The following is a 21155-nucleotide window of genomic DNA, read 5'->3' as shown; positions in this document are numbered from 1 at the left end:
GAGGAAACTAAACACTTATGAACTGATTAAACTGATTGCTAAAAATATCCAGAAGACAACAGAATTTTTTTAGTCGAATCCTGTAAAAACAAAATGAAAAAAAATTATACATAATACTGGCTTCTTATGCTAATTAATACAAAATAATAGTTAATCATCAAATAAACATTATTTTTCTTTCAAATAACTACAAAAATTTAAAAAATAAGTCAATTGTACCCTGTGAGGTTTAAAATGCATGCTATTAATTAGAAAAAATTGTCAGATTTTCAACTTTCATCAATCGTTAAGTGGGAAAATGAGTCAAATCTCTGCTTAAATACATCATGTGCAGTGACCAGATGCTGTAAAAATGAATAAAAATTGTTGCTTTGGGGCAACCATGAAGCCAAGACAGACTCGGCTGCTCGAACAGATAAATATTTTTTTAAAAATTGGCTCAAAAACAGTATAGAGGAAGTTGTAGGATGGTGAAACATCTTCTGAGTGTAAAAATGCTAAATCTGAGCTTGTTAAAATGTAACAAATAAATAAGAAGAAGAAAGAAAAAGTAGAAAATAGTAGAAAAACTGTCACACTTGAAAAAAGTACCGGTTGGTTCCATTTTCAAAAACTTTTTGCAAAATAAATAATTTTAAAAAATTCAACATTGTTTTTTGTTCTTTTAACTTAAAACAGAAGATGTTTCTGGTTTTACAGTCTCCATATATCAGTGAAAAATGAACCCACAGTGAAGAAAAATATGACAAGCAGCTGTTTTCAAGCTTTAACCTAAGTTATGTTAATTCGCTAACATGCTAAAAGACAAGCTAACAGTTACTACTGTACACCTACAGCTGGCTAACATGCTAAAGGATATGCTAACATTTACTATTCTTCACCTACAGCTGGCTAACATGCTAAAGGATATGCTAACATTTACTATTCTTCACCTACAGCTGGCTAACATGCTAAAGGATATGCTAACATTTACTATTCTTCACCTACAGCTGGCTAACATGCTAACTACAGGCTATTACTTATACACTAGTGGTAGGAAAGGAGACGTAGTAAAAAAAAACACCAACTAAAATCCAAACAATGAAACTAGACTTGATGAAGCAGAGTCAAATTATAAACACAAATGAATGACCCACAAAAAATCTACGTTTTATATCATTTCTGTAATTTTTTAGGGTCTAGATGAGCGGTGTGAAACTCATTTTACCTCAGCCTAATTTAAGCTCAAGTGACCAGTAAAATCATAATAACCTATAAATAACCACAAATCCAAATATTTACCTTTGGCTTAGTGCAAAAAGTACAATCCGAAAATGTTCACATTTAATAAATTATCTTTTACCTGAAAATTTTAAAGTAAATGTAATTTCAACAATATTGTACCTCAATTTAATCATTTACACATTACAACTTATCGGTTTATCTACAAAGGTACAAAATATTTAGTCAGAGGTATCCGGAGTGGACCCTCTGGCGGGCCGGTTTTGGACCGCGGACCGTATGTTTGACACCCCTGGTCTAGATTTTAAGTGGTCAAACCCACAACCTAAATCAAGCGTTACAGTTGGTACTTCGAATGTTGAAAACACAAACTTCGAACCCATTTTTCTTAAAAAAAAAAAAAAAATACAGAAAGTGGGTTATATCACTCAGCTTCCAAACCCGTCTGATGTTATTGTAGTGATGAACCGCAAAGTATTCACACAAAACGAGCACATAAACTCCCATTTATACCAATTTTGCTTGAAGAATAACTGAAACCTTTCATCAAAATATGATAAAATAGTTGATTTTCTGCTGCTTTGACTCCAGAAACAGGCGTTGCCTTAAAGTCATCCTGAAAAAGAAAAAAAAAAACTAACAGTGAATTGAAACAGCTGAAAATGAAAACAGCCCTCGTGGTTTAATGTTTTCCTTCGACGCCACTTTTGACTGATGTTCAGAAGGAAACACAAAAAACCCACAAAGCTCAGCGGGCAACCAGATACATTTAATTAGATAATTGCTTTGTTTCTCTTTCAGCGTGTTCTGACAGAGGAATATGATTCTCTTTGAGTTCGGATAAAGCTGTAATTTCATCCAAACAAGACAATCAAACGTGAGGATTTACGTCGTGCTGCCCACCAGCGATTCCTGACGGGCGGCGACGTTGGCTGCCATGAGGGTCCTCAGAGTGGAAGGTACTGTGAAGGAACCCCCAGCAACCACACAGGAACACCTCCAGAGTTCACTGCACACCAGTGGAACAGGAAGGCAGTGAGGAAGCAGAGAGGTTTCCAAAATAAAAGCTGCAGCAGAGATCTGTGAAAGGACCTGCAGCCATGTTGGACCAGAAACATGAATGTTTTTATTTTTAATAAATAAATTTAAATAAATCTACTGTGATTTTACAGCTTTCCCTGATTTTTTAAAAATTGTTACAACACTAATTACTTTCACATTATTCAATAAAAATATGCCAAAATAATTAGTAATTTATAATTTTACAAAGAAACTGCATTTATTTTACTGTAGAAAAATAAAATTGAAAAATCATCTTACAGATATTTGCAATTAATTGCAATGTTAATTAAACTTACATCAAGCATTTGCAATATTTTACTTTAAAACTAACCTTTACTGAAAATAAAAATGAGCTACAAATATTTTTTTACAGATATTTGCCGTTATTTTAAATTTAAGAATGTGTTAAATTAAAATTTTAAAAAAAGACTATTATTTCACAGATTTTCCTGCCTTAAAATAAAATAAAAATACAATAAAATACAATAATAAACAATACAATTTAATTGGTGTCCTCCAACATGGCATCATGTCCTTTCAACAGGCCTCCGTTCATACAAAATGGACATACAATCTCAATTTGATTACTTGTTTTATGTTATAAATGTTCATATAAATATCCTTACATTCTCAACATAATGTCCTTTAGCATGTATTTGTGTAAAAGAAGGTTGAGTGTCATGCTGTAGGCACATGAAGGCACAGGTCATACATTCATCCACACATTAAACATGCTGTTCCAAGATTAAAAACATCCCATAAGCAGTAAAAATATCAGCTTTGCATGCAGGGTTTTACATACCGACGTAGTGCTGATCGGCTCCGAGGCCATCAGGCAGGCTGGATGTGCGTTAATACAGCGATTTAACTCAACCACAAGCACAGAAATCAAAGAATAAACTCCACTTTGCTTTACACTATTTAAAGAGCAGAATGAGCACGTGATAGTAGCAAATAAAAACATCATATAGTCCCGTTGAAACCCCATTTCTAAGACGCCCTTCGTTATGTTTACATTAAATCTCAGTGAGTAGAAATAGCTGCAGCGACACGAAGAAAAAGCAATAAATAATCAGTAAAAATAGAGAAGATCAGTCGAATAGTAAAGCTGGAGACCTTGACATGTAAACCTCAGTGTCGGCAATAGTGCAAAAAGATGGAGAACACAGTAGAACACAGTAGAACATGGCAGCAGGTGTGCTTTAAGAACGGTACAGTATTTACTAAACAGCACGTTTGCTGGGAATATTTCAGAATTTGGCACTAATTACAGGGAAAAACAGGTCTATTTAACAACAAATAAATATTAGTACAGTTTTTATTGGGCTCCTCGGAAGGTAAATGGAATGAAATCCAGTGGATGTTTCTCCATGTGCTGATATTTTATGTTTTTAAAGATACATGTCGCAGATAAATTTCATTGCCTTAGTTTGAATGTTGGAAGCCTTAATCTGAGTCCAAAGTGTTCTAGCATTAGCATGAGCCTTATGTAGCTAGCTAGGCACTTTTTTTTTTTTACAAAAACTCATGAGTTCATCAACACCATCATTGGTCGATCCATGGATAAGAGCTTCTTAGGGAAACAGTTTGACCTTTAGATGCACTTTTTCCGAAGGGAACTGACACCATTGGGCAGCTACTTAGCTTAGCAAAAAGATGGTGGAAACACTACCTGAGGCTATAAATACACACAGAAACCAATAATGTTTAAATATGTGAGCTTTGGAAGTGAAGGAAGGCAGACTTTAGTCAGCTGTTTATGCTAAGCTAAGCGGCTATGACCAAAATGGTTGTAAAATTAGTACAAATGTTAGGGTTAATTCTGATTCAAATGGTGCAATCTCTGGAATGTTCTCTTCCACATTTCTTTTTTCGCTTGCTTCCGTGTATGTCTTTTTAGACAATTATTTAACATATTAAACATTTCAACATTATACAATGTAACCTCTGATTTCTGGGCAACAGGAATCTAAAAAAGATGCTCTCTGTTTTCTATAATTAGCACCAAATTATTATTTTTTTTCCAGGAAACATTGGCTTATTAGGAAATACTGAACGAATAAAACAAAAAGTCGAGTTGCCGTCTGAAGACAGTATTTTCACAACAGTGTCGATCATGTTGAAAAGGAGCTCCGGAGAACGTACAAAGACAATGTTAGAATTAAAGTATGAAAGGTTTTGTTTCAAAGACAATACAAAACGTTGTGCTGTGAGAGGCACCAGACTCAGGAAAACACATCTTCTCTCTTGAAAAACAAATCTCAGCCTCAATCATTAGATACCGTTTCACCCAAAACACAGAGGAGTGCGCTTGATTTGGCCAAATTCATCCTGCTGCGTGCTTGATTGCAATATTGTCATTTAGATAGCGCCATTTGCATGAGTTTCCTTTTTGCCATTAACACCTTTAAAGGAAGCAGCAGCTCAGACTCCACCTCCGCTCCGGTCCACCGTCACTGGGCCTCTCTTATCCAGAGTCTCCTCGGCTGTTTTCATCAGGATGGCCAGGCGGCTGTCCGACACTTGCCCCTTCTTCACGGCGCTCATCAGCTGCAGAGGGAACAGCAGAGGACACGGTTGTACGACAACAGCGGTAAAAGGTCAACAACTCGTCAGACCGAGTTGGCTGTCTTGTCATCCGTGAAAAAAAAAACACCCTTCACAGCCGTCCGATCACCTTCACATCCCCGAGTTCAGGTAGAAATTAAACCAGCACCGGTTTTAGTTTTCATGTGGTAAAGCTGACCAAAGCCGGGAAATAATTTTGTATAAATAAAGAAAACAGATCATTTCTGCACATTAATGCTGCCCGAAGTCAATTTATGTTTCCCTTACTGTCAATAAATCCTGTAAGAAGATCAAACCAAGCGTTTTAAGGATTTAATCTCATTTAAACGACTTAATCCTACTACAAATTGACTGCTGTGGACTTCTCGGAACTTTTCCGTCAGAAATCATAGGACGACTGAACAGTCTTGGCAGAGTACTGCGCTCTCTGAATACAAACTGATTTTCTCAAATGATATCATAAAGTTACTCCTCGTTTAGCAAGCTAAGAGCACTAATGGACATAAAGAGAACAATAACAAGTAGGCCCTGCTGTCATCAGACCATTCTGTGGTGTAGAATAGTCGGACTACACCTCATTATAATTCTGCTATAAAGGGGAAAAAAACTTTGTACTTCTTTAAACGCAAACACGATTGTCTTGGGCTAAATGAGGGGATTGTTGTGGTGAAACATTTGTAGACATTGTTGTTTCCAGTTGTTTAGGACTATCTCCTCTGGGCATATTAAATACATGCAGCATCAAGATAAATGTGTCCAAAGAGATTCTTTTGCTTCTTGTGAAGTTTAGATTGAATAGAAGTAAATGAGTTTGTTACAGAAACACCATTAAACGTTTACACGAATGCAAGGCCATTTACTTTTGATACTATAAGTGCGCTTTCCTGATTATATTTGCAAACCTTTACAGAATTAAACAATCTCAGTACGTCCTCTAACACTTCCTGCTTTTCCTGGGTACTACTTTCAGCGGCAGTTTTTTTGAATTTTTATTTTTTACAGGATTTGTTGACGGTAAGAAAAAGATATCACTTGACTCACCTGAGACCTGTGTAATTTAAAAATGTATGGAGCTACCTGGTGCAGCTTTAACACTTCTTCGACCTCGTTTTAGTGTTTTTCCCTCCAGAGGACTTAATCACTACAGCATGAGTACTACCTGTTGGTTGTCCCTAAGGCGTCCATGTGCAGGCCAGGCGTGTACAAAACAAACACAAAAATACACAGATTTGGTCACACAGAGGAGACGACAGCATGTTTTTACTTTCGTTATCGTCCGGCAGGCGAGGCCTCGGACAAAGGCTCCGCTGTAATGACTCTTTTCTGGGTGAGGAAGTGATTTCGGGGCAGTTGAGTCTTCTTCAGGCCTCATTACACGAGTCGCTGACAGAGACTCTCTAACGAGCTTCATCTGACTTCACACCTTCTGTTTGCAGCAGCGGATGTTCAGCGCTCTCACCTCTAGTCGTCTTTTTTTAGGGCAATTTACGTGGCAGATTTTGAGCACGCATACGGAGGAATCTGTTGCATTTATCTGGATGATAACAGAGAATCTTTTCGGTGCTTGAAATGGATCTGCACGCTCAGTCGGCAGATGTGTTTCGAGAAATTTCAGAGTGAATATCCACATTTCAAGTGACGGAGGGGAAACGTGGCGGCAGTAAAGAGGTTAAATCTGTGTGTAATGGATTCCCGAGGGTTTCTATTATCCAGCCTTTGTGTCGTCGCTGCTGTTTGCTCTGCCGGTTCAAGAAGAGCAGCGGCTGACGGAGGTGTGAGGCCATAATGGCTCCTCTAATCAGACAGAATCCACAGTGTGAGCTGCTCTCAGAAATGTCACCGATATCGTAGCTCAGGTTTGGATTCTGTCTTTGTGTTATCTGGAAAGTGTTTCCAGCAAAAAGCTCCCTCTCATTGCCTGTAATCGAGCCCTTGAAGCTTCATTTTTCAGTTAAAATAATCCTCAAAAATAAAATAAAAAGACCATTTTGGTTTAAGGAATTATAATTTTTGTGCAAAAAGGTTGAAAAATGTAACTGAAATAATATTTTACATGATTTTCACATTTCTAAAGATGAATTTATATATTTCCTGGAACTAGTTTGGTTTTTGTTTTCTTGAAAAAGGTGATTTTTTTCGGGGGTTAATTCTATAGATGTAACAATATTTTTAGATTATTTCCATAATTTTCACGACTGACTTTCATATTTGCATGAAATTTTGGCAGCCGTTTTTTTTTAGCGGACCTCAAGAAGAGCATCGAGAGCCAAATAAAGAAGTTGAACTGACTTTATACAAACCATTTTTAAATGTGAGCGACATACCTGCAGAAACTCGTCAATCTCGACCTGACCGTTCTTGTTGAGGTCCACCTCGTTAAGGATTTCATGGAGAGAGTTTTCGTCGATGTGGACATTGATGCTCTGCAGAGAAGAAAAACAAGAGTTGGATCGATGAGGCGTAATGAAGACGACGGCATAAAGACAGAAACAAGTGGAGAAGCTCACCTCTAAAACCTGCTGTACGTCCACAGTGGTGATGAATCCTTTGCTCTCTTTGTCGAACTTGTGGAAACGTTTCTTGTACCTGATGGAAACAAGAGCAGGAATTATGAATCTATGTGAGTGAAATCATGCTAATTATTGAGTGTTGTTATTACCTGATGACCTCCTGGTAGTCCAGGTTGATCTCAGACGTCTTAGTGAGCTGCTCAGATCGAGACCTGTAGCCCATCTCATGGTACAAAAACTTCTTTGCTGCCTCGAGCTCCGCCTGGATTTCACATCAGAAAGACAGAAATCATTTCCTTGTCCATATGAAATCAGACAATTCTTTTTATGTACAGTAACTTCAGTATATTTATTGAAGCCATGCAAAAAAAAGGCCTAAAGACCTTTCTTTTTAACAAAGCTTTTAATTAAACGTGCCCCTGAATGTTTTTATTTTTATTATTATTTTATCTGATTGCTGTTTTTATTACATGATTGTTTTGTTTTTATCCATTTCATATCTTAAATGTAGCACTTTGAGATTTTGCCTAAATGAAAAGTGCATTACAAATTAAATGTATTATTATTATTAGAATGTTTTACCTTCATACTATGCACATTTTCAGAACTACAGACCCTTTAAGTACACAGAGGAGTGACTTGAATGACTTTTCCATCATTTCTGAGTCTCATAACTTTATAAATATAGCAGATAAACACATAAAATTTCTGAGCTGAAAAACACTTTTGAGTTCTGTTAAAAACTGCAACCAGCTCAGTTTTATATTCAATCCAAGTATCACAATCTCAAGACTGCAACTGGTTTATGTTCCTTTTTTTTCTACAACCAACTTTAAGCATCAACATCAGGCTATGATGTGTAATTTTAGTTCTTTCTGAGACAAAAGTATTTAAAAAAACTGACCCACTTTCAGCAGCTTGCTTTCACACATTCAACTTCTGACTTTTTCAATGTTATTGCCAAAAACTTAGTTTTATCAGTGATATTTTGGGAACCATTTTAGAACTCCAGCAGTAGATTAGACCGTCTGCTAACATTTTTGTTTTTGTGGTACAACTTGTCACTTATGAAGGTTAAATGAAAAATAACTTTCTTATCAGAATAAGAATGTCTTTATTGTCATTGGATGAGAACAACGAAATTGAAAGTGCAGTCCTTAAAGTGCAGAATAAAAATAATAAAATAAACAAAATAACAAAATCAAACCAAAAAAACATGTAAGACCATCAATATAAAACATTCATAAACCCATCCAATAAAACCCATTAAACACTAGAGCTATTTAATGTGTCCTGAGTTTAATACATAAATGGCGTATGCATCGCCAGTTTGCATGCTTTTCATTTTTTGTGACCAAATTTCACAACTATCCTGAGAAATATTCATATTTTATGCTCTATACATTTCAGGAAAATCTGAGACGGCTGAGTAAAACCTGTTGAGTCTGTATTTAAGCCTCTCCTCTGATGGTGAACAATAAGTGAGAGTTCAGTTTTCATGCTGCCTCTAAAGGCTGAACGGTGTCGACTTTTCTATTGTTCACGGATTCACTGCCTGGATTCACAGAGCAGCAGAGATGAAACACAAAGTATGTCATGCAATAGTAGAATTATAAATCTAGAAAAGGCTGTGGAACTATGTTTTTAGGGCGACATTATAGAAATAACAAATGTGAAAGTAATCTTTTAAGATTGATCTACAGATTTACAATAAAAATCATGTAAATTTCAAGAAAAAAAGTTATAAAACTACGTTTTTAGGACTTAATCATTGACATGGCAAGCGTGATATTAACATTTAACATTATTTTAATGCTTTTTAAGATTGATTCTCACATTTACATGCCATTTTTGTGGTTATATTTGTTTTTTGGTCTTAAGGAATAACAGAGATTCAAATAAATAACACGAACTGACAATATTTACGTTCTAGGAGTAATTAGTATCATTTTTCAGAAATATGCTGTATTGCTCCTAATTTTACATTTTGTTTACAGTCTAAATTTCACTTTAGCTTTAATGAAAATACTTCTAAAATTAAGATTAGAGACTCATCTTTTTCACCGTTTTCAAAATAGCTTTATTTTTGTTCATTAAAATCAGGCAAATTTCAAGAAAAAGGTTATAAAATTATGTTTTTTACAAGCGTGATGTTTTTACAAGCGTGATATTAACATTTGCCAGTTGCTTTCATGTTTTTTGAGATTGATTCCCATATTTATATGCCATTTTTGTGGTTATATTTGTTCTGTGGACTTCGGGAGGATCATGAAAATCCAAATAAATAACATGAATTGACTCAATATTTACATTTAGATCATTTTTTTAGATATACGCTCTATTACTCTGCTTATAAGCTTGATTTTATTGTTTTTATTTAAAGACTGAATTCAGATTTGTGTGCTTTAACATAAGCTGATGTTATATCCCTGATCATCTGAATCCTACCGTCATCCTCTCCTGACTCCAGTCCAGCTCTTTGCCCATAATCTGCACGATGCGAGGCAGCGCTTCGTCGGCCGCCTGCACGTTCAGGAAGCCGAGGCGAGTTCGCCGGGCGATGACGTCGATGGCGGTGCAGGCGTACTCCTTGATGGCGTACAGAACCTGAGGAACAACACACAGCGAGAACCTTTAACATCAGAGTTAAAACGACTGATTTTATTTTAACGAGCCCAAGCTGCGCCGTTAGAGATCCAGTTAAACTCATTATGACTCTATGAATTGTTGCTGCTCATACGAGGCTTCTAGCTGCATTTGAACAAAGTCTATCAGTTACTGGGACTGATTTATATCCTGTCTGGACGGTAAATCCTCCTCACCTCGCCCTCGATGTAAGGAAATTCAGACACCAGCCTCTTCCCGACAATCGGCCACCGCTGTCCGGTGACTTGAGCCATTTTGGCCACGTCGAACGCCTTCCCTCCGTACGTCGAGGCCAAATGCTGGGCGACCTGCAACCAATAAATACACAGAAAACTGTAACACGTCTGTTTATTTACTACCTTTATAAAAATAGAGTTTACAAGCCAACAGAGAGAAAAAAGTGGGGGACAGAAATAAAAGCTAAACACAGTAAAAATGACAAAATGCATAATTTCAATGAAAATAAATAAAGAGAACAAACTCCAACTGACACAAATAAAACAATAAAAGCATCAAAATCAAGACAATTTCAGCTCAGAAAACAGAGCAAACAGATGTTTTCTTAATAGCAAATTAACATAAAAAATACGCAACTTTCGCTAGAAAAATGACAAATACATTTTCATGGTTTTTTTTTTTTTTTTAATCTAAAGTGCATTTATTGGTCAAACGATCTTACAAGCTACTACTTTTCTCAGACAAAATACAGTGACTTAAGAAAAAGTTACCAAAAATATATTATTGCCATTTCTAAATGTGTGAACAGAATAAGTTTTCATTTTTTTAAACTGAAAACATCACAGTATTTCTCTTCTGTGCTTCTTATTTTAGTAAAAATGTAAAATTACTTTTAAAGAGACAAATGTTCTCTATTAGAATTCAGCCTAAATTAAACTGTATAGTGACTAAACAGTGAATAAAAGTCAGATAACTTTTGAAAAAACATGATTTTTGATTTAATCATAGAGTTGCAATAATATTTTGAGATTATATTCAAACTCTTTAAGATTAATGTACATATTTACATGACTTGTCACAGTTTTATTTGTTCTGTAGGATTCAGGAAAAGCCCTGAAATTCAACATAATAACCTGAATTGACTTAATATTATTGTTTTTTTGTGGGGAAATCCACCATTTTTTAAAAAATATGTGTTCTTACTTCCCTTGTAGGCCTTATTTGATGTTTTATCTACAGCCCAAATTACATTTTTTCACTTTAGAATTGAACCTAAAGTAAACAGTTTAGACTTTATCAGCTGCTAAATGGTGGTTAACTGGTGTATATAAACTTAAAAAAATCGCAGAAATTCACTTTTTAATAAACCCCACAGCTTCAAATTGCTTGTTTTGTTTCAGCAGAACATCTTGACTTTTATAAGTAAAACTAATCCTTCCATTGACTTCAAACTGAACCCAGATTTTAACAGATGGAGCCAAAAACATTTTATTTTTGATCAATCAGTGCTGATTTCAGATGACATCCGTATAAAAACTCCAGGTTAAAGCGCATAAACGTCTTTGGCAGCTGCTGGTATTCAGATGATCGATTTCACCTCTTTGGAGTTAAACGATAAACGCTAGCGCCGCTTTGTCGATGAGGTGTCGCGTGTTTACAGAACACAAGAGGCTATTTGCTATTCAAATGGCCGGCTTGCCGATCATGTGAAAGGGCAAACGCTGTCCAAATATCAACAGTGACCTTTTAGGAAAATTCGAGAGAAGAGCTGCAGGAGCCTCTAATGAGGAGTAAGTTTACTGTAGGAGTTCTTCCTCCTCCTCAAACTATGTTCTAGTGCATTTAATGAAAACGAACAGGCTAATTATTGGACAGCTGGCATGCCCTTGCTTAATGCCACTGATAAATTGGACAGAGCGTTTCAACGTGTGTCCGGTCTTTTGTGTAGAAGAAATGCCAGCTTTGTTACAGCAGCAGCTTTAATGTCAGCTCCACTGCTGCTGCTGCTTTTACAGGTTTGTTCAGAGATGAATGTCTGCACAGCAGCTGGTTATTCCTAAACTTTTCTTTGCCCTTAATGAAGCAGGGAACATCACAGGAGCTGCATCTAGAGCCAAAATGCAGCTTTAACTGTCTGAACATCAAAATACAGGTGTGAAAGTTGTGTTATCTTTCAAAAAAAAAAAAAAATCAACAAAATTACGCTTGAAAGGCAGGTTTTCTAAAAAGAAAAAACAAACATAAAATTGCTAAAATTACACCACGTAACTCAGACAGAAACTGTCAAAACAGAAAAATTCATCAGATTTTTGACTTTCCCACAGTTCTTCAACCCAAAAATAGGGAAAAAAAATAGCAAAAAAGAAATATATACACACATATATATATAAACCCAAGTATAAAAAAAGGATAAAAAAAATGCTTAAAAATTTTAATAAATCATTTACATATTTATAAATCTGAATATAAATATATAAAATAAAAATCTATAAAAAAGAGCAAAAAAATTATCAAAATTATTTATTTCAATTTCAATTTTATTTATATAGCGCCAATTACAGTCAAATTGTCTCGAGACGCTTTACAGAACCCATATGCCTGACCCCCAGAGCAAGCCAACAGGCGACAGTGGCAGGAAAACACCCTTTTAACAGGGAAAAAAACCTCGAGCAGAACCCGGCTCTAATGTGGGGGGACCCATCTGCCTGCTGGCCGGGCGGGTTGAGAGGGACAGAAGAGGTAGAGAGGTAGAGATAGAGGGGTAGAGGTAGAGATAGAGGGATACAGATAGAGGGGTAGAGATAGAGAGGTGGGGGGGTGGGACACAAGGACCATAAAACAGCCACACATCTGAAGCATCCAGCTCTGGGACCAGGGACACTCGGAGAAAGGACACAGAAAGAAACAGAGTGAATGTAATGCAATAATGGTATATATAGTAAATACATAGGTAGTTAGAGAAGGGCTCAGTGCATCAAGAGAGGTTCCCCAGCAGCCTAGGCCTATAGCAGCAGAACTAGGGGCAGACTAAAGGGACGTCAAGAGGGGAAGTCAGTTGTGCAAATGAAAACACCAGCTCACCCCGTCAGGGTCCCCCAGTCAGCCCTAACTATAAGCTTTGTCGAAAAGGAAGGTTTTAAGCCTGGTCTTAAAAATAGAGAGGGTGTCCGCCTCCCGAACCCAAACTGGGAGCTGGTTCCACAGGAGAGGTGCCTGATAACTGAAGGCTCTGCCTCCCATTCTACTTTTAGAGATTCTAGGAACAACAAGTAAGCCTGCAGTCTGAGAGCGAAGAGTTCTGCTAGGATAATATGGTACTATCAGGTCTTTAAGATATGATGGAGATTGGTTGTTAAGAGCTTTATATGTCAGAAGAAGGATTTTGAATTCTATTCTAGATTTAACAGGAAGCCAATGAAGAGAAACCAATATAGGAGAAATATGATCTCTCTTGCTAACTTCCATCAGTACTCTGGCTGCAGCGTTTTGGATCAGCTGTAGATGTTTCAGAGAGCTATTGGGACAACCTGATAATAAGGAATTACAGTAGTCAAGCCTAGAAGTAACAAATGCATGGACTAGTTTTTCTGCATCACTCTGAGACAGGATGTTCCTGATTTTCACAATATTTCTCAGGTGGAAAAAGGAAGTCCTACAGATTTGTTTTATGTGCGAGTTAAAGGACATGTCCTGGTCAAAGATAACACCGAGGTTCCTCACAGTAGTACTGGAGGCCAATGTAATGCCATCCAGAGTAGCTATACACTTTGAAAGCAATTCTCTAAGATGTTTGGGGCCAAATACAATGACTTCAGTCTTGTCTGAATTTAGTAGTAAGAAATTATAGGTCATCCAGGTCTTTATGTCCTTAAGACAATCTTGCAGTCTAGCTAGCTGATTAGTTTCATTTGGCTTCATAGATAAATACAATTGAGTGTCGTCAGCATAACAATGGAAATTAATACAGTGCTTCCTAATAATATTGCCTAAGGGAAGCATGTATAATGTGAACAGTACTGGTCCTAAGACAGAACCCTGAGGAACTCCATGATTAACCCTAGTATGCTCAGAAGTGTCATTGTTGACATGCACAAACTGGAACCTGTCTGATAAGTAGGATTTAAACCAGTCCAGTGCTGTCCCTTTAATGCCAATAGAATGTTCTAGTCGCTTTAATAAAAGTTTGTGGTCGATTGTATCGAATGCTGCACTAAGGTCCAATAAAATAAGTATAGAGACCAGTCCATTATCTGATGCTATGAGAAGGTCATTAGTAACTTTCACCAGAGCTGTTTCTGTGCTATGATGCACTCTGAAGCCTGACTGAAACTCTTCAAACAAGCTATTCCTTTGTAAATGTTCACATAATTGATTTGCAACTGTTATTTATATATATATATATATATATATATATATATATATATATATATATATATATATATATATATATATATATATAAAATATAAAATTATTAATAATAAAAAATAAAACTGATGTTGCATTTCTGCAACAGTGGGTTTTACAGGGTTAAAGTGCCTGATCTTCTCAATTTTCACAGCTTTGATTGTTAATCAGCCATGCATTATACTGTCTCTTAAAACTGACAAAGGTTAGAGGTAAAATATTCCAGTTTGTGCAACATTTAATAGAAAAGGCATTCTGTGCAGAGGACTTTCTTGTTGTTTAATGCAACACGTGAGATTAAAGTTGATATTCAAACTATTTATTAAACACCCTCCTAATAACAATAACTATACCAAATAATAATAACAACAATAATAATAATTATAATCTGACCTCGTTCTCCAGGCCGTAGTCCTGCACCAGGCGGATGTAGAGTGTCGGCGTCCAGCCCTTCGCTCCCTCCAGCATCAGACCAACCGTCTTGCAGGACTCGGCTGAGAGTCCGAGAGCTTTAACGGCGGCGTCCAGCGTCTCCTCGGCCATGGACCTGTAGGTGGTCCACTTCCCACCTGAACACAGGAAGCTGAGCGTTAAAACCACACCCAGGTGAGAGCGGGTGAAGTCTGCAGCAGACTGGCAGCAGCTGACCGGCGATGGTGACCAGTCCGCTGTCGCTGATGCTGACGATGTGGTTCCTGCAGATGGACTGGGTGTCTTTGGAGCTCGGGTCGGTCACCAGAGGACGGATGCCGCTCCACGCCGCCAGAACGTCTCCTCTTCGCACTGAGGGAAGCACACAGACATATATCATTCAGAGCAACTAAAACAAACCAAATATATAACGCTGGATGACAGGGGGTTTACTTTTGGTATTTATGACAAATTTGGGTCATAAAATACATACATAAATCTCAGAGCTAGAAGACCTTTGTGAAGATGTGATACTGAAATTTCTCCTGCTCAACATATTTTACAGGGACTATCTTCATTATTAATTGATCTGCTGCCTATTTTCTCCATTTTTAAAACCTGCTGATGTGATTGAATGATTTACCAACCAGAAACTGCAAAAACAAAAAGAAATGCTGTATTTTCAACTTTCCAATGGTGATTGAAACGCTAATCTGTGCTGTGCTATGAAACCAAATCTCAGCTTAAAATCAAAATCACTTCATTCAACATGTTTAATTTAAAAAAGTGCAAAAAAATAACATTCTGTCATAACCAGATTCTGAAAAAAAATGAAAATTCTGCGATCTTCTGCACAAACGTGAAGCCATGACTGACTCAGCTGCAACCAACAGTCACGTGTTAAAAATTCAGGGATTTTTCAGCATCTCTAAGGAAACAACATAACAATGGTGAGTAGCAGAGAAAACAGACAGAATGTGAAAAAAGAAGAAAAATGTTAAAATGAAAGGTAAGTTTCCCAGATTATATCCAGGAACACCACAGCAGCCGACGCTTGAGAATAAATTGAGGTAAAACTGATTTTAAATAACAGTAAAGGAACCCTGAATCGGGCCTCCTGTACCTTCGACGTCAGGGCTGAGGTAGTTGCGAACCTCCCTCAGGATGAAGTTGATGTCGTCCTCGCCGGGGATCGGATGCGCCGTCACGTTGGTGGGAGTGTCGGTCGTCCCGGCGATGGTCATCTTCTCCCAGGGCAGGAAGAAGATGACGCGACCGTCGCTGGTGGCCGGATCCAGCAGACCCATGTTGTCAGGACTGACGGGCAGAACGTTTAAAAAACAAACAAGGCTGAGAGTTATTATTTTCTCGTTCTATCTCAAATCACATCACATTTTTAGAACAATTTCAGACTGACCTAAAATTTTTATTTCACATGCGATTTATTTATTAAGATATTAATACAGTACTTTCAGAGACACTTTTTGTTGAAAAAATTCACTTTCAACAAGTTTTTCTCACATTAAAATCTGAGGCTGTTTGAACAACATCTGAAATTTTCCACTGTTGTTTCTCATCATGTATTTTGGACAATGAGATAAAATAATATCTGATCATGGCTGAGTTGAAACATGATACACACTGAAGCCATCCCAGAAAGCTCCATCTTTGAGCACGTTAACTAAAAAAATGACACTGCAAAAGTCAACTAGTGATATTTTCTGATCCACATGTAGCTGCATGACACAATATTACAAAACTAAACATATAGAATACTTTTAACCCTCTGATTACCTTCTAATTTACTAACATCTTTTATCCTTAGGATCAGTAGAAGGAACCTGAGGATTTGAGATGGAATAATCATATTACAAGCAGCAGGAGTCGGAGATATTCAGACGAAGCAACAAAAAGGAGAGCTGCTGAAAAAGTGAGCAGTTGTTATTGTGTCTAATTTGTTGTGGTGTGAACGTCGTGAGGAGGGAAAGGAGGCACAAAAGACGAGGAGAGAGGAGGGACGGGGACAAACAAAAGGAAAAACACTGCTACGGGGGAGGAAGAGGAGGGCGGATAGCGGCGGGAGGAAGACGAGGGAAAAGGGAGGAGGAGGAAAATTAGGTGGTTGGCATTTCTGTTCAAAGGGCTCGCGCTCCCTCGGGTTTCACTCAATAAGCTCAGCTGAACTTTAAAACCTCCGACTCCAACAAAACCACTCCACTGCTGTATGTGAAGCAGAGACGACTGCGTTTAAGTGGAGGTCGGATAATAGCTCGGCCGGCTTCGTATTCACGCAGCAGTGAGGAAACACACTCCGATATGTATGTGCGAGACGATGCATTTAAAATAGGAGGCATAAAACCAGATTCGGAGGGTTTTTCTGCGTGTTTTGTTGCACCTGTAGTAACCCGGGATGACGATGTGGACGCCGGCGCTCGGCTGGCAGATGTTCTGGGTTTTCTGGTTGTCCATCTTCCTCAGAGCGTCGGTGAACGGTCCGGTGGCGTTGATCACACACTTGGCCTTCACGTCGAACTCCTGCCCTGTAAACACAGATTTAACACGTCAAACACACATCAGACGCCCATTTATTAACCCTCTGAAGCAGTTTCTTGGCGTTTTCACTCACTGTGGCCTCATTTTTGTGCACAAAAATGTTACCAATACTAAAGAAAAGTGTCTCTAAATACTAGATATTTGACTATCTACATTTTTGTAGCATCTACAAACTTGTTAACGCTCTCTGTTCATCAGCTCTACAAAGATGTTTCACCATGCTCAATGTATCTTCCAACAACTTGCTTCTCTGTTTGCTGTTTCTGAGCCATGCTGAAGTTATTTTATTGATCTGTCATTGTTTATTTTCTCTCCTTGTCATCTCGTCTCTGTTTAAACACTGCCTGCAGTTCATCTGAAAACTGTCGTCACACAAATGCAGCTTTTAAAATTATCAGCTACAAATATGTGAACTTATTTGTGTTTTAAATGCTACTCTCAGTTTAAAATTAAAATGATTATACAGCCGCTGTTCCATTTTAATTCCTTTTTCCCAAAGCTTGTGTATTTAGTGTGCTATGGTATCTTGCAGATAAATAAATTAAGTAATTTACACTCATACATGTAAAGGTACGAGTGTCTTCTTGGTTCTGTGATGTGTTTTATGAGAAGTTAATTAGCATTAAATGAAAGTTTGAGGGAGAAATGGGATGTATGTATTTTTTCAAGAAAAAAAAAATAAAAAAAAACACACTTTTCTCCTGATGATCCTGTTGACGGGGATTCAGTGTTATATAAACTGCATCAAACTGTTTAATAGTTTAGAGATTTTTACCATCATGGTTTGACAGTTTTTCACAGTAGCTTTAACGCAGCACAAGACAGGTGAGCAACTCTTTTCCAAACAGTCTTTAATAATCATTTTATCCTGTTAATGAGTCCCTTTGTTTCCCTTCTCTTCTGCCTACTCTTTCAAGCACAGGATGATCTCAGATTCACAGATTTAGACAATTTTATGTGAAATAAAATGAAACTTCCTGCCTCACCTGTGATGACGTCCCTGCAGCGAGCTCCGCAAACCTTCTCGGCGCCGGTCTGTTGGTCTTTCGTCTTCAGCAGGTGAACCACCTCGGTGTAGTTGGCGACGACGGCGCCGTAGCGGGCGGCGGTGAGGGCGATGGCGAGGTTCATACGGGCGTCATTGTGCTGCCCTGGAAGGAGACGGAGAAGAAGATTTGAGTTGTTTTTCTTGCTGACAAAACAAGAAAAAGCTTCTCTTTGACATCATCAATATTTTACTGACAGCAGAAACTTTTGCTAAGTTAGTTCATATAATTAATTTTATAAAATACTCATGATTTCTGTCCTTTTTTGTACACAAATGCTAAAAATAGTTCGAGTTTCCATACGTTTTGATGCTGTAAACTGAAGAGACATTTGTTATTTTTACGTTTTTTCCATTTTTTTTCAATTTTTATAAAACAAATAATTAAAGAAAGTGAACTTTTGCTTCTCTTAATCTGACTGCACAGAAGACATTTCTGAGTTCTCTCTCCTTCTTGCTATCGTTGTTTGGTCCGTTATTCTGGCATCTTTTTGTCATTTGTCCATCTTTTTGTGTCTATTTGTAATTTTTGTCTGTTATTTTTGCATCTTTCTGTGTGTCTGTGCTGTTTCCACAGAGGTGCAAGATTTTATATTGCACTGGAAAATGAGCAAAGATGTGAATAGAGCACAGAGAACATCCAAAACTGCTTTAGCTCAGCAGGCTAATTGCTAGTTTATTCAGAAAACTGGGCTAAAACCTGCAAAAATCCTCCTGTACAAGAAGATATTTAGTCTCCCCTGATAGAAAATGAGAGGAAATAACAATAACTTGCATTAAAGTGGGATATATTGCTTTTTTTCAGGTTGTAATTTGGAAACAAACGCTCATATGTGGACAAAAAATGTATTTTTAAGCGTACATGTGATTGTTTGGAGGTTTATAGTGGAATTTAAACCAGAATCACGACGTGTGTTATAGCCGCAGCAGCTAAACCTGCTGTAATGGCATTTAACAGAGGTATATATGCACATCTAATTCAACGTGAGAGGATGAAGGAGAATCTGCTGCTGTTGTTGTCGGTGGCAGCAGCCAGACAGCAGGAGAAATGGCTGCTGCTGCTGCTCAGCCGGTCCGAGCGTCGCCGCTCAGAGCTCCGCACCGCCGGGAGAGAAGGTCAGATTTGGAAATGTCACAGGCGTGATTGTTCCAGACGGCATAATTGGAGAAAAGACGCCCCACCCCTCCACCACCATCCAAACCCCGTCGCACAGCAGATGATGGAGGGAGGAGAGGGAGGCGGAAATCAAACAGATGCTGCTCTGCACCAACAAAACGCTCTTTTCCCAGCCTGCAGTCAGCGTTTGTTTGGGTTCCTCAGATTCATTAGTTCACATAAATTATTGCTTTTCTGGAGTCAGAGTTGTAGTAGTAAGGGTTTTCTTGCAATTCAATCGATTATACTGTTTTAACAGGTAGATTTTATAATAAATACATGCAGATTCCACTAAATTGAAAGAGAAGAAATTAAACATGTCATTGTTCATGTCAACTACTGATTTTGAATCATCTCTGTCAGTGTAAATGTTGATGTATGTTTGTTTTTTTACACAAATAAAACATAATTAGAAAACTGTAAATAAAAAACAAAAAGCAAATTCAACAAAATGAACCAAACTCAGATTAACTCATCAGGAGATTAATTTTTACTTTACATAATATCAGTAAAAGCCAAATGACATTATTCAAATTGTAGATCGATCATTTTGGCATCACTGAGTTTATGCTTTGTTCGTAATCACGCTGTAATAATATTTAGGTTCTGCTGTCATTCTTTTCATCTATTGACAAATAAAAAGAGCTTCTAAGATAAAAATCCTGTTGTGATTGAACATGACAAGCTGATACCAGCTGACAGTAAAAGACATGCCTCCTGAAGACACGATGTTGTTATTTTGGGTGGCGGGAAAGAAAAGGACGCCGGCGGCTCGAAGCTCCTCACACTCAGCTGGACGCTCAGCATATGTTTGGTTCTCCGTCGTACAGAACCGGAGAACACGCGAGCGTCGCCACCGCGGGGCAGCGAGGGCATCCGACCAGCCTGTCAACACGTTTAGTTCGGCACCAGTGGAGATGTAAAGCCCCCGGGCCAGACGGCATCTGAGGCCTGCACCCTTTAATCTTCTTTCTGGATTGGTTGTGGGATTTCTGCATGATTTTATGGAAAATTAAAGTTTATCCAAATGCAGAATTCACCTGAGAAATTTCTAGAATTAAAATTTGCGGCATTCTTTATTAGTTTTATACGTCTTTTTTGTTGTTCTGTGTCTCAATCTTTTCATTTTGTGTCACGTTTGTGTCCAGTTTTGTCTCCAACACTGGAAAAATTGTGGCTCTAAATATGAGAGATATTTCATTGTTTAAATGTGAGGCATCAAACTTTTTCTCTCTAATGTTTCCCCATGCTGAATGAATCTTCCAACAACTTGCTCCTCTGTTTGAGCCACTCCGGATTTATTTTATTGATCCAGTATGTCATGTTTTGTTTCTTATTTTTGTCTGTTGTTCTTGTTTTCTGTCTCATTTGATTTGTTTTGTGTTTTTCTTGTTTTATATCTCGTTTTATTCTTATCGTGTCTTGTTTGTACTGTTTCATGTGTCAATGTTGTTACCTTCTGTCACATCAGTGTCGTTTTTTTACGTCCTGTTTGTTGTTCTGTGTGTCGTTGACGTCATTTTGTCACATTTATGCCCAATTTTGTCACCAACACTGGCGCTAGCACTTCCTTTTCCTGGTGTACACATGGATATAAAGACCACTGGTTTCATTTGACAG

At 37.6% G+C, this 21155-nt stretch overlaps 1 protein-coding gene across 3 annotated transcripts in view; it reads right to left on the bottom strand.

Annotated features, from left to right (window-relative positions):
• Positions 1–1969: 1969 nt before the first annotated feature.
• The window catches only part of gpd2 (glycerol-3-phosphate dehydrogenase 2 (mitochondrial)), a 42953-nt gene continuing 23767 nt past the window's right edge, over positions 1970–21155 (bottom strand). For all 3 annotated transcript variants that reach the window (XM_055008453.1, XM_023290360.3, XM_023290362.3), the window contains 11 exons: positions 18321–18485; positions 17177–17321; positions 15905–16098; positions 15019–15153; positions 14764–14939; positions 10184–10315; positions 9810–9968; positions 7511–7623; positions 7359–7437; positions 7176–7274; positions 1970–4833 (listed from right to left, as the gene is read on the bottom strand). In XM_055008453.1, coding sequence (XP_054864428.1) covers positions 4708–4833; positions 7176–7274; positions 7359–7437; positions 7511–7623; positions 9810–9968; positions 10184–10315; positions 14764–14939; positions 15019–15153; positions 15905–16098; positions 17177–17321; positions 18321–18485 — 1523 coding nt within the window. In that variant the 3' untranslated portion in view covers positions 1970–4707. The remainder of the gene's footprint in view (positions 4834–7175; positions 7275–7358; positions 7438–7510; positions 7624–9809; positions 9969–10183; positions 10316–14763; positions 14940–15018; positions 15154–15904; positions 16099–17176; positions 17322–18320; positions 18486–21155) is intronic.

Source organism: Amphiprion ocellaris, chromosome 24 (genome assembly GCF_022539595.1).
Source record: "Amphiprion ocellaris isolate individual 3 ecotype Okinawa chromosome 24, ASM2253959v1, whole genome shotgun sequence".
In the NCBI taxonomy this organism is placed as follows: Eukaryota; Metazoa; Chordata; class Actinopteri; family Pomacentridae; genus Amphiprion; species Amphiprion ocellaris.
This window is presented reverse-complemented; position numbering and strand designations above follow the sequence as displayed.